Here is a 14,113-nt window from a genome sequence, read left to right on the forward strand (position 1 = left end):
CCTAAAAGCATGTCCCATACTTCTCCTGTCAGAACCTCAAAGAATCAGTTTAAGCCATCGCCAACCTATGGAGGTAGATGTCACCGATCTAGACATCTATGTTACTCCTTCTTTGTTTTCTGTGTGTCACTTGATGTTGGGCACTAGGATATGATGTCATTACTTTGTAAGTAGACCACAAATGAGGGACTTGAGATGACCGTGCTAGCTGGTATACCTACCGCTATCAGGCCTTTCATTAAAGATGGTTCTGCAAATAAAAGTATTTCTAATTTCTCTCGTGTTAGAACAGAGAGACAGAAATATGTTCTTATATCGCTAAGTATGCCCACATATAGGCAGATACATTTTGATATAATGCATTATTAGAACACAATTATTTGCGCATTCAACCATTTTTTAGGTTTACTAATAAACCATTAGTTAAAAGCAAAGTATCTAGCATTTAGGATACAAAACTATAAGCACATTAAGCAAGATTTCTAATCAAACATCAGTGTGTGTTGTACAAACTAATTTACTTTTTTTTGTTCTCACTGTAATAGAGCTTTATTGATAAAACCTTTATTTCATGGAAAATGGCACATTGATCTAATATTGGCAAGTATATGAGTCTTGATTCCACTGCATTGACTATGCTCAGCAGTCTTCATTAAGAAGTGACTTTTTAAAATCCTTTTCATCCACACTTAGTCAATAACCTATTAATGTGTGTGAAAAGACTGAGAGGGGAGAGAAGCAATTGTGTACAGAAAGAAGAAAAAACAAACAAAAAAGGGATGGTGAGGGATTTGAAAAAAAAATCTACTGTTTGATAGCTCCTGTTTGTCATGCTTTGTTTGCATTTTATCTTTTGAGATGTAGTTGTAAATCGCAATCGCAAGTTTTTATCTTCTGTTAAGTAGTATTCCCGGCAGGAAAATAACTGCTTGGGAGTTCAGATAAAGTTTTAATATATAGGGAAATGGTTTGCTTCATTTCCAAGAAAAGTAGATATACAGATTATTCCCATTGTTTTTTCAACTTCTCTATCTATTTACCATCTCTACCTACATAAATACAGAAAACTAGAACATGAAATATATCTTACAAAATAGTTTCATATTAATATTTCTACTGTAAAAAATCACACACAAGTGCAAATGTTAGGATGAAGGAGCTGACTTAATCTTGATGGAGTGGTCACGTCTATTCACCAAACAGCAAACACATGCAACTTGGCACAAGAAGAGTTTGCTACAATCAGCTCTTATGAGTTGAACAAAATTCTCACAAATTCTCTATTGCCAATCCAAATCTGCACTTTTAAGGAATAAAAAAAACACTCGACTCCTGGAGAGTTGAGTTGATGCAAGTTGAAGAAAAGCAGGCATCTTGAGAATTTCTTATCCCACATCTGGCAGGGGATGATAATTTCAATGGATTTGTTCGCTGGTCCAAAACATGACGACTCAAGGGCTTCACTAATCATCTCTGGGTGACATCAAAAAGGTAAGTTTTAAATACTTTCCCCAGGGGTTATAAGCTTTGAAAGACTAGGGGTTAGAGTTTCATTTTCACTGTTCACCGGCCTGGCGCTTGGATGGACCTCATTTCCCCTAATGGGGCGTGATGCACCCCATATATGCAAATGCAGTGGCCTGAGACAGGCTTCACAAACCCAATTTGTGGCAAACATTCATTAGAACATAACAGATTCATTCAAAATTGGCATCTGGCAGATATCTGACACAATAACATGGCTACATTGAATAAATCTCATGTGGTTCTTATATTCAGACAGAAAGTTTACACCAAACGTTTTAAACAATTGGAGAAAGTTGGATGCAAAGTTTAATTTATCTATATTCAATAGATACAAAGTTAAATCAGACTCTCCGTATTTCATATTTGATAGGATCTTAAAGATGGGTGAGGAACACATATCAATCTCCATGTGGAGTGCAGGGAGAAACACTTACTGTATGTCCTTCAAACATAAAGCCACTCAGTAATCCTGCTTGAGATCAGCACGGAGTACAGGTGCATTTTAAAGTCTCTGTTAAACAGAAACTATGCAATTGTTTAGCACACATCACGCATGTCTCTTCTTACCAGCACTGTTGCCACACGAAGTACTACACCTCTCATATTGTTTTCCAATTTCCTGTCGGTCAAGGATCCATTGAGACCGGTTACCGGGTTCCAAGATGCAAGCTAAAAAAGGTAAAAACATGTGTTGTCAAACATGAAAGCTTTCTTATTCAGTAATAGAGGAAAAGCGAATTTATTTAAATAGCATTATTGCAAGGGTGAACTAACTGAATTTTAAATGGTGATTAAAGATAGTGTTATGGTTAGACAAGACATTAATTGCACTCCTGGCAGATCTGCCATTGTATTCTTTCCTCCAGAAGTTTAATCAGTGGTGCATTTACCCAGCTACTATTGGGTAAAGGTCTCCCTTGTAACCGGCCTATTGGCGATCTGCCCCCCACTTTTGTAACAGGGCCTAGTCAGCCTAGGCCAGAATACACAACTGCGTTTTGTCACATTAAAACAACACATTTGCTATTCAGAAGTAGTTTAGGTTTCTATAGCAACAGCATATCAGTGTCTGCTTCTGTGTCACATTAAGACACTTTTCACATTTTATTTTGAAGATCTACTGTATTTATGGAAAGCGATTGAACATTCAATAGTAGCAGAATTATGTTTCTAATGTCGCATTTAGTTACAAAAGTGTTACATTCAGCAGAGTAGGTGGAACAGCCCCTTTAAAAAAGATAATACACAGCTTACATTTGTCCTGTTATATATATTTTTATCTGTTATAAGCAGGTCATCAGCTTCTCTAACTCTAAAAATTGTAAGTTTTTGATCAGGGATCAGCCCATGGAGAAGGCAGCCAATGGGGGTGCTTGCTACTATGCCGGGGGGGGGGGGAGGGTAACATACTGAGATCTACAGTGTGATGTAATCCCCAATATTCATGATGTGTTTTTTGAATGGTGTCCACTGGGCATGCACTGAATTCTTAGCACAAGCAAAGAGAGAGAAGAAAATTACAGCTAAACAGCAACACTGCAAAAATGTTAAAAGGGTAAAAAAACAAAAAACACCTCTATCCTTAAGGGGTAAAATAATGACAACGTTATCCTTGAGGATTAGTATTTAAAGCCATTCGGGTAACACATCTACATAGAATCTTCCAGATTGGTGAGTAAAGGATTCGTATTTCAGAAGTCTCAGAGTCAGCCCGTTTACAAGTTCCCAAGTATGATAATATAAAGTGATGTCAGGGAGTTAAAATGTTCATTCTTGAAAACTTCTTTAGTGACAAATACAACCTGTCTAAAGATTGTTACCTGCCTCTTTGAGGCAAAACCAGAATGTATTTGATTTTTTTTTCTTCTGGATCTGCACAAGAAAAAGGACCAGGGCTGCCATTGGGAATCCAGGCCTGCTTGGCTGCAGGAGTGCGGTGAAGTGGGTGTCTGAGGGTTAAGACAGGCAGATTCACGGCAGGTCTCTGCAAAGTGAGAGGAAGGGGTTAGTGTTTACAGTGGTGTGTATATGTGTGTATATGTATAGTGCTCGAGTCAATGTGCACGTGTATACTGTAGTGTCTGAGTCACTGTGTGTATATGCATAGTGCTAGGATCAGTGTTTGTGTAAATATATAGTGACAGAATCAGCATGTCTACTATATTGTAGTCCCAGATTCAGTGTGTAGAGTGTTAGAGTGAGTGTGTATATTTTATTTATGTATAGTGTTAGTGTGTGTATATTGTTGGATATTGTGTCTGTGTATATGGGAGTGTGGGGTTAGCATGTATTTGCATGTGAGGTTGTGTGTGTTACTGTATGGCATCAGCATCACTGTGTATGTAGTGTTAGAGTATGTGTGTTACTGTATGGTGTTAGCATGTGTGTATGTTAGTGTATGGTGTTGGTGTGTGTGTTATTATAAGTGTATTTCAGTGTATAGTGTTAGCATGCATGTGAATATATTGTGTTAGTATATATATATGTAACCTTATATTGTTGAGGGTATGCTATTAGCATATGTGTTTGTTACTGCATGGTGTCGTGTGTGTTACGTGCCTAGGGTTAGTGGCACCTGGGAAATAGAGAGGAGGGGCAGAAGATACACGGAACAAAAGTGGAAGGTACAATGAGCTCCATTCCAAGTAGATTAGTGTTGCTTTATTTATGTTTAGTAATGTACTAATGCATTTATCAATTTTTTTTATGAACATTGAATTGATTTTCTCCAATTATTTTATGTATTTATCGATTTATTTAGTAATGCAATATTTAGTTTTTATCTTGATTTACCAATAATTTCATACATTAGTTAAGTAGCTTATAAAATGGATTGATGTTTTCATTAACTTATCAATTCTTTAAAAAAAGGTTTATCATCATTAATATATATTTGCCAAATATTTAATGTATTGATCCATACTTTATGAAAACCTGTTCCTATCTTTTATATATCATATCCTATTACATACATTTTGAAAGATAGCTTTATCTTAAGAATAGGGCATATTTCTTAATTAATTAATTATATATATATATATATATATATATATATATATATATATATATATATATATATATATATATATATATATATATAATTATTAAGGGGACCTATGATGGTGGACCATCACCTTAAACAGAAGGGAGAGGGGCTATATCATCGAAACTTTAAATATATGAAAATAAAAATATGCTCCTAGATTCAAATGTGTCGGTTCCTCTCTAAGTATCACATATTCATGCACAGAATACAAATGAAAACCATGAAAAAAAAAAACAAAAAAAAAATGAAAACCATGTTTCTCTCTCCTTTTTTAAACCCCTCCATGCCTGGGTCATTTTAAACCTCTTTTTAATCTTTTTATTCTACTTTCTCTTTTATTAATCCTTGCTCTGTTGTCTTTATTTCTCTCTTTCTACTCTTACATACTGCAGCCTTCCCCTATTCTTCGTAAAGACTCAGACCTTGATCAGTCCATGGGCTCGTTTTACATACAGGATAGCCATATGCCTGTGCATATGTTTAAATTCCCCCACTGTATTCCCTTCTACCATTTCTGTTCCACCTAACAATCTTGCAGTAAAGTAAAACATTCTTACATTAACCCTTTCCCCATTTTCTTCATTTTTACTCTCTCTCCTATGTTAGTCTTTTTTCTAAGCTAAACATATCTTATTAATGAATTAAATAATTTTTATTAAATTAAAAACAGGAAGCTGGGGGGGGGTCATTTTCATACGCAGTGCCAGCTCCAACCTCCTGCTCAGTGCTGCCAATGGTTGTGAGCAAGCAGGGCCGGCCTTTGGGGTGTGCGACCTGTGCGACCGCACAGGGCGCCATTGTAGCAGGGGCGCCTGCCCGGGACTTGAGCGGACTATTCCGGCGCTCAACATGAAATGCCGGCACCGCGGCAGAGCGAGAAGACGGATGCCTCCCGCTCTCACCGTAGGACTCCGGCAACAAGGTAAGGGGGGGGTGTAGTTTGAAGGGGCAGAGGGGGGGGGTGTAGTTTGAAGGGGCAGAGGGGGGGTGTAGTTTGAAGGGGCGGGGGGGTAGTTTGAAGGGGCAGAGGGGAGGGGTAGTTTGAAGGGGCAGGGGGGGTAGTTTGAAGGGGCAGAGAGGGGGGTAGTGAGGGGGGCACCAGAGGAGTAGTCCGCACAGGGCGCCACAACGCCTAAGGCCTGCTCTGTGAGCAAGCCACTGGATGCTTAGGCTAGCTTCTAATGTCATAACCCAGTGCTCAGTATCTGTAAGGATGCTTGCAACATGGGCGATCTGTAAAAGCGATTCTCAGACCTCCACTCAATTACGTCAGCTGTCTCTGCACAGCTCTGAGATGACGACACCCAATGGAGTTTAGGACACCAACATCATAGACCAGCTTTGGTTATAACATCATTACAGTATAAACCAGACGTTAAGCATTGCCACTTTACATTTACTGATTAAATCAGTGTTTTAATAAATATTATTTAGTCCCTATAATAGTACATTTTCTTTTTCAGTTGTAATTGATTGGAGACTCTTTACGCAAACATAAGTCAGTACAGAGCTAAATAAAACAAATATGTTACATTAAATAACTTTCCTTGTTATGAATGTGAAAATGTTGAGCATATGTTGCAATTGTCACATTCAGTCGTAACTTCACATTAGATTAATTCTGCATTACATTATAAACGACATACGAATATCTCATTAGAATATAGATGCAATTAGCACTTGAAAATTTGTGGAAAATCTAATTACAGCACAAATATCACTACTTCTAGTTAATGCAAAACTGTATCAAGTTGGATAAGCTCCCATTTGAGAATAACACAGATTTATATTACATCATACTCAAAGCTGTTAATATACTTAAACAATAATTGTATCATTATTTCTTCACTATATATGAGCTGATTATTGTTTTGCTACAGAGCAATCTTTGTTTGTGCAAGAAAATTTAATGATCAATTTTCAGTAAGTGAGGGACTAATGTCTGCTTTTCTTCGATAAATGGCTTTTATTTATTGTGCACCCATCCCTTTGAGCTGTCCCTGTTGCTACTATTATGCAGACATGTCTTTTGTAGGATTCCTGCACCAATTAATATTAGATGTTGATGTCTTCAGAGATCTAGCCATCAATGGCAAAGTAGGAGGTATGGTATAATTCGTTGCCATATGTTCAAAGGGTAATATTTAGTTTATTTCAGCATGTTAGCTAAATTATAGGAAAAAAAATATTTTTTTAGGTTAGGAAGTTTAATACGGGCTTGTCAACCACATTAAAGCAGTCAGTTACAGCTAGTTGAAGTGTGGAACCAGGATATGGAATTTATCACGTTATACTACAATGGTAAAGTCTACGGAAATCTTTAATTGGAATCTCACAAAAAGGAAATACATTTCTTTTCAGTTGTAAACAGCGCTATTCTTAAAATAAACTGCAAACTTGCCATAACAAAAGCAGCAAAGAAAACATATTTCCAGAGAAAATCCTCCTAAGGCACGATTTTGTAAAGGCCAACAGATCCAAAATGCACTTGAATCATAATTAATGCAATATGGCTTTTTTTTTCCTCCAAGGGGGCTGCTTATTAATGAGTTAGCCAATGCTGGAAATAGTAGGTGTGAACTGACATTTCACTTAACATTACGTTATCGTCATCCTACAGTCTGCAGAATTTGTAAAGTAAGCATAAACACACACTCAGGTGCTTTGTGAAGGTTGCCTTTGGAAGATACTGAGAAATCAATATCACATCTCTAGTTGCCAGCTCCAGAGACTAATCTGATATGTTCATCCCTTTTCACTACCAGACACATTGAAGTTATCTAATAGAAACACAAGATAATGTTTATGGAGTGGGTATAGAAATAGTTACCACTCCATTAACTTCTGGGCACATAAAATCCACTTCCAATTCTATTGTTGCTTTACCACATTATAGGAAAGATCATTCAAAAACAGTTCTTGGAACTGTTACTAGAGAGCAGCGATATTAGATATCATGAAAAAGATGCTTGGTTTGGTTATGCTTTTCTTGTAATATTTATTTTTCTAATAATAATAATAATCATAATAATAATCATAGTAATACTACTACTACTACTACTAATAACATCATCAACAATAAATTACTTTCTTAACAAGTATGTATGTATGTAGACCTTCTATATGGGACTGGAGGGTCAAATATGACTCATTAATTACCTTGCTGATTTATTGCATGCATGCAATCTATAGTGTATAATGAGAGATAGATAGATAGATAGATAGATAGATAGATAGATAGATAGATAGATGATAGATGATAGATTAATTGATAGATCGATAGATAGATCGATAGATAGATAGATAGATGATAGATAGAGAGATAGATAGATAGATAGATAGATAGATAGATAGATAGATAGATAGATAGGATAGCAACCTACAGACTATGCTAGATTTTGTGAAAACCAAATCAACGTATCTCTAAAAATAATCATGACAATTAACAAACTAACAAAGCCTACCTACTATCTACTGCAATTAATCTGTATGGTCTTTATTAAGAAAACATAAATCATTCTGAAACATAAAAATAATTGTGGTAAAATAGATATTGTTATTGAGCATTTTTTTAAATTCATATTATGTCGGATGTCTTCCCTTCGTCTAAGCTATTCACAGCCCGCTTATGAAGTATTTCGAGCACTGTAGTCTTAGACAATAATTCTGTCACTGCTTTGAACTATCTTTAAATTATTACTCTTCTTCTGGTAATATACAGCATATCTACCTTGACACCACTACCAATCTGTGCTGATGCTTGCCATACTATGTTATTATCTGTCAGTGATTCCATGACCTAAATGAAACGGTTGCCACAATCACTATTGGATATTACTTTTCTCATTTCAGCTGTGGTAAATCATCTTTTACAATCCCGCTGAACTTGTTTCTATTCTTTTGAATGGCAGTTTGGTCACCTTTTCTATTATTCTAAAAGTTTCATACTTTTTGGTATAAGGTAGTATTTTCCTGATGGTGTTAGGCTATTTAGCACTTTACTATTGTTACAAAAGCTACCAAAAATAAAGTCTCCAACAAATGGTTCTATTTCATCATTCTTCTTAATGCATAGAATCCAGTTAGGGAGTCAGAATAACATATTGGTAGAAATGTTTTTTCCTATTTAATTACTTAATTTGGCATTATTCAACTACGTTAATCAAAATTGCTGTTTTCACAATAATAAGTGGTTCCACAGCAAAGTTCCAATGGTAAGACGTACTAGGTTCCTACATGTTTTCAAAATTAACTGGTAATGTGAGGATATCTCTTGCATTACTTGACACTGAAAAGAGTCAACACCATGTTCTAAGTACCGCATACAAGAAGAAAGGGGCTTGAGTCAGGGAGTTGGACTGTAGACCCTTGAACATAAACCTGAAGTATTTTTCAGATGTCCCATACAAGGAAAACACCAGAACAACAGCTGTCATCTCCAACAGTGGCCACATCTGCATTTTCCCCCATATACATTTAGCATTTTATCGAACAGTATGTAAATTGCTACCCTACAGTATGTGGGAATTAAAATGAATTCTCTTCTATGACTTTATATAGCCCACATACTGCAGTCCAGCATGTTACCTTAGTGAGTTAGCGATATGTGAAATGTATCTGGGAAAAATGTCACCCAATTTATTGAACATGTAAAATATAATCAAGAAAGAAGAGCATCTTATATAACTTTCATTGTTATAATTGGAAATATATCTATTTCTATATAGACACTCCATAGTATGAAATCTATCAATTTGTATGTATCAGTGATTCCATATGCAAATATTTGTCTTATGAGCTATGCTTCCCTTATTAAAGCCACTCAATGATAATAGATCCTTGCTAAATGCACACCATGCTGAGAAACCAGAAATATATACCATTACATTTAATTAAGCAACACACAATGGTTATTCTTTTGTTCTGCACAAATTGGCTTTTTAAAAGGTGTTCCATTCAATCTAGTTCGCTAATATGTTTAATTGTGGATATATTGATATGAAAGCTTTTCAAACAGATACACATTTCACATGCATGGTGATACTCTAATGTGGGAAAAGCAGTTTGGGGAAATGTCCCTTCTTTCTGTCCTCTGGACTGCATTTGTATGGATCTGCACCTTAACAGAAAGTCACGTACATATGTAACTTTTAAACCATATAGCCTTGAACTAGAGTGTTATTTGTAGCTTGTCAATGGGAGAAAAGTTACTGAATGTACACAAAAACAAATACTAAAATAGCACAGAAGGACTGACGTAACAAAGTATTCCCTAAAGTAAAGATGACCTAAAAGGTCAATTCAAAGGTGTTATTGGACTGTTATTGGACTACTTGGTTATGCATACGGACATATGCTGCTGCGGACATGGACTATTAGCGTCTTCTTATCATTGGTGCAACTTGCAGTAGAACAGGTTTAATGAAGTACCATATTTCTCATAAGGCAATGGACACATCTAGAGCAGAGAGGTACAGTATAGAAAATAATTCCCTTTCTCGCTCATAAACCTTAAAATATTGGTTGTGCCCAGCATATGTTCTGCCAACATCATCTGCAAAACTGCTTTGAGGCACTTGGTTTTGTATCCAAAGCACAAAAGTGGATATGCTATACATTTTATGCACCTTTAATATGTTGCATTTCTCATATTTGTGCTTTCATATTAAAATATAGTTTTCATATTTGTTGCACGTGTACACTTGCACTAAATATTTGAACTAGTTTTCTGTGCATAAGCACTTTGAAGTAATTCTCCCGTCACAGCTTGCTTCTCCGAAGAATTGTTATCACAAAAGCTAAGAGATATATATACAAAGAGATTATACAATTACAAAACAAGCAGTTATTTCTGCAGAGACCTACTCTTTAGGGTAAGACAATGTGAAGCTCAGATGTGGTAGAGATCAAGGGCTAGAACCTGACTTGTGGTTTACTAGAGTAGGACATGGAATAAAAAATAAACATTTAAATAGGAAATGGACAGGTTATACAGTATGGCTCATTTCATTTAAACATTCTCTCAAAATGTATGTTTTTTTTCCCTTTATATTGGACATTTATTCATTTATATTAAACAATTTATTCATTTAAGGGGGTAGATTATTGTACACTTCAAGCTGGAATTGCTTGGTGAATAGTGAATTTCAATAGGAACTCAACTCTTGTTGCCAAGACTTGGGGATTTTATGAAATAACTAAAAGTGAGTTTCACACCTTGATGATCTTTGGTCCTTAGTAAAACGGCTACAAAAATATTTTTTTTCGTCTTTACAGATTGATAGCTTAGTAAAGCCTCTGACACAGGAAATGTTCAGTAAAATTATTCTAACATAACTCTACAAATGGCAAAAAATCTCGCCCTCGTTATTGCTCAGACACAGTATGTCAAAATATTTAAAAAATTTTATACACAAATATTTTCTTCCTTATGATTAGTGTTCAGTTTGTATTTTAGATTTTTTTTTCCCTGCGATATCATCCTATAATAAAAACAATAAAAAAAATTTCAACCTTCATAAAATGCTCTACACATCTTTCCGGAGAGAAATGCAATTTCCTTTTTTTATGCCAAAAAAAGGGGTACTACAATGCAATTCTTTTCTCAGGCACTAAAATATAATGGCATTTTAGAGCAGAGACTATACAAAATATCTGTCATGGTCAGCCGCGAATGCCTACTGTTTTACTGTATCTGTATTTCTAGAGTGCTCAGAAGCTCGCTAAGAAAAATAGGGCATACAGTACCTAGCTAACAGTACAAGTATTTATGCCACCTGAATAATACAAAACATAGGCAAATTGATTGAAATATAGTGTTACTGTACTTCTAAAGGTCATCGATATTCTTAATGGATATTTGGCATTAAAGCTTAATTTGTTAGTGTAAGGGTCAATTCTTTGAAAAATTAATGTTAGACTTTGTAGATTTCTGCAATTTGCTTAGTGCTAATGAATCTTATTAACCGAGCTGAGCGTCCAATAGTACATTCTGGTACAGTAAACGTACTGGCTGTACGGTGGATATTTTTTCAGGTTTAAGGGTCAATTCTTTGAAAAATTAATGTTCTACTTTGTAGATTTCTGCAATTTGCTTAGTCCTAACGAATCTTATTAACCGAGCTGAGCGTTCAATAGTAAAATTTGGTACAGTAAATGTACTGGCTGTACAATGGATATATTTTGATGTTAAATATGAGTGTAAGTTCCAAGCTGGTTTTATATTAAAATATATATTTAAATCCCTCTCTCTATGTATTGATATATATATATATATATATATATATATATATATATATTATACATATGTGTATGTATACTGCATGAGAATATATACATGAGAAACTGCTATATTATATATATGTTTTATAGATTTGGCTAGGCGTGTAAACCTGCCCAAAATGGGATATATGGAGCTCTAGGCTACAGATCATTCCAGAACACACAGAATGATAGCACTGTTAAACATCACACACACTGAACAAGTTCCTGCAGGTCAGCAGTTTATTGAGTTTTTCAGTTTTCAATTATTGCTATGTTTACTGTTAATAAAAGGAAGCTGCGAATAGATGAGAGGTCACAGACTATAATTTATATTGACTTTTGTATAACTCAGTAATAGTTTCTTTTTTCCTGTAAAAAAAAACAAACCCCACAAACAAACCCTGTTTAGTTCGTTTACCAAGTAAAGGAATTTTATGTTTAATCAGTTTTTAGGATAAAACCAGATCCGCAGCTCTCCAATCATGATTTAGTACCATGCCAATGGTTATGTCAACATTTGGTTCTGACAGTGTTAAAAATTAGATAATGTATTAGTTAAAGAAATCATAATGCACACTTATGAGCTAATAGTTAAGGCCCAGCACATTTAGACATATCTTCATGTAGCTTTATTTTGCCCCTTGGGGGTGGGTTTTATAGCAATGAGGAGGAATAAAGTAGAAGAGCACAAACTAAATGGGCAAATAGTTTTGCAAGATTTGCCCCCCTTGAAATCTAAATATATTTAAAACTATTGTACGTTATGAAAAAATACAAACTAATAATGAAACAAAATGAGACAAACATATTCAAGGTAGCTGTCTGATCCGTTCTAAACATGTAGTCCTTATGTGACTTTTTTTTACGTGAATTTATATTACACTTGTCACCATACTTTGTAAAAGGTTAATCAGTATTTGCAGAATACTTCTGCATCTTATCATAAATGATTTCAACCGTCTCCCTATATATAGATATTGCAGCCACTTAATTGGACGCCTGTAAACTCGCAAACACAAAATGGTGTCAATGACTCAATTAATGTCTGCTTATGTTAACACCAGCGCTGTATATTTTGTTCCTTCTGTTGTATTATTCATTCCGTCTGGTATTATTGCTTGCTTCTTTATAACTGAATAAAAACAAACATAATATAAAAATGGAATCTGAAATAGTTTTGGAGATCAATGACATAAATAAAGATGTTTTCCAATGGATACGTTTTTTCCACTATACATTCCCCTTTCAGCTGTGGTGAGCTATTTATGAGTTTTTAAAGAACAGATTGGTCATAAGGCACCTATTTTGTTCTGTATAAGTAATATTTAATAAAGTATTGACATCATTTTTTATATGAACACTTCCACAATGTTATAAAGACCAATTAAGTTGCGTAAATAGTATGTAAAGTGTATAAATTATGTAAATTCATTTACATAAACAGGGATCAGCAAGTTATAAAGTTACATACTTAGTTTAAACAAAACCCCACCCTAGCCACTATGCATTTTCCCTAAAACAAAATTGTCTCTATGCGGCTATGTAAAATGGGTGTGGGGGGTATAGATATGTGTATATTTTGATCTTCCATACTGCTTAGGCATGATGCAAGCATATTTTAGTATTCCAAAATTGATTTTGTTACAAAATAAAATATGGGTACATATACATGCTTATTTAATTAATTTGCCGTGGGCTGGGCGGCTGGCAGAACTACATTCAAAACAGCTGCTGAGTGGATGCGAGAATGATTGAAACCGGCCGTCGTGCGGCAGCCGGATCGCCTCCTCCGGCCCCCGGCGCCTAATGAAATTAAAGGGGCCGGCACGCACGCATAATGGCCGTGCCTCAGCACTTTGTCCCATGTCTTAAATGGGGTGGTGACGAAGAGCTGAGGCACGGCCATTGGGCGGCGTGCCGGCCCCTTTAATTTCATTAGGCGCCAGGGGCCGGAGGAGGCGACCCGGCTGCCGCAAGACGGCCGGTTTCAATCCTTCTCGCAGCTGTTCAACAGCTGTTTTGAATGTTGGTCTGTCAGCCGCCCAGCCCACGGGCCGGCCCACCGGGAAATTTCCCAGTATCCCAGTGGATACACAGGTTGTACCCTCACTAATTTACATTGTAGCAGAGTGTCATTTCTTCAGTGTTGTCACATGAAAAGATATAATAAAATATTTACAAAAATGTGAGGGGTGTACTCACTTTTGTGAGATACTGTAAGTCAAGAATTGTGGACAGAGCAGATGGCGGGATAGTCATAACATTAACAGATAGCGG

At 35.7% G+C, this 14,113-nt stretch overlaps 1 protein-coding gene across 1 annotated transcript in view; it reads right to left on the bottom strand.

Moving 5' to 3' along the window:
• Window positions 1-14,113, bottom strand: part of GRID2 (glutamate ionotropic receptor delta type subunit 2) — a 418,284-nt gene that overhangs the window by 93,681 nt on the left and 310,490 nt on the right. Inside the window, exon 9 of the mRNA XM_053461590.1 lies at window positions 2,095-2,196. Coding sequence (XP_053317565.1) covers window positions 2,095-2,196 — 102 coding nt within the window. The remainder of the gene's footprint in view (window positions 1-2,094; window positions 2,197-14,113) is intronic.

Source organism: Spea bombifrons, chromosome 1, assembly GCF_027358695.1.
Source record: "Spea bombifrons isolate aSpeBom1 chromosome 1, aSpeBom1.2.pri, whole genome shotgun sequence".
NCBI classification, from domain to species: domain Eukaryota; kingdom Metazoa; phylum Chordata; class Amphibia; order Anura; family Pelobatidae; genus Spea; species Spea bombifrons.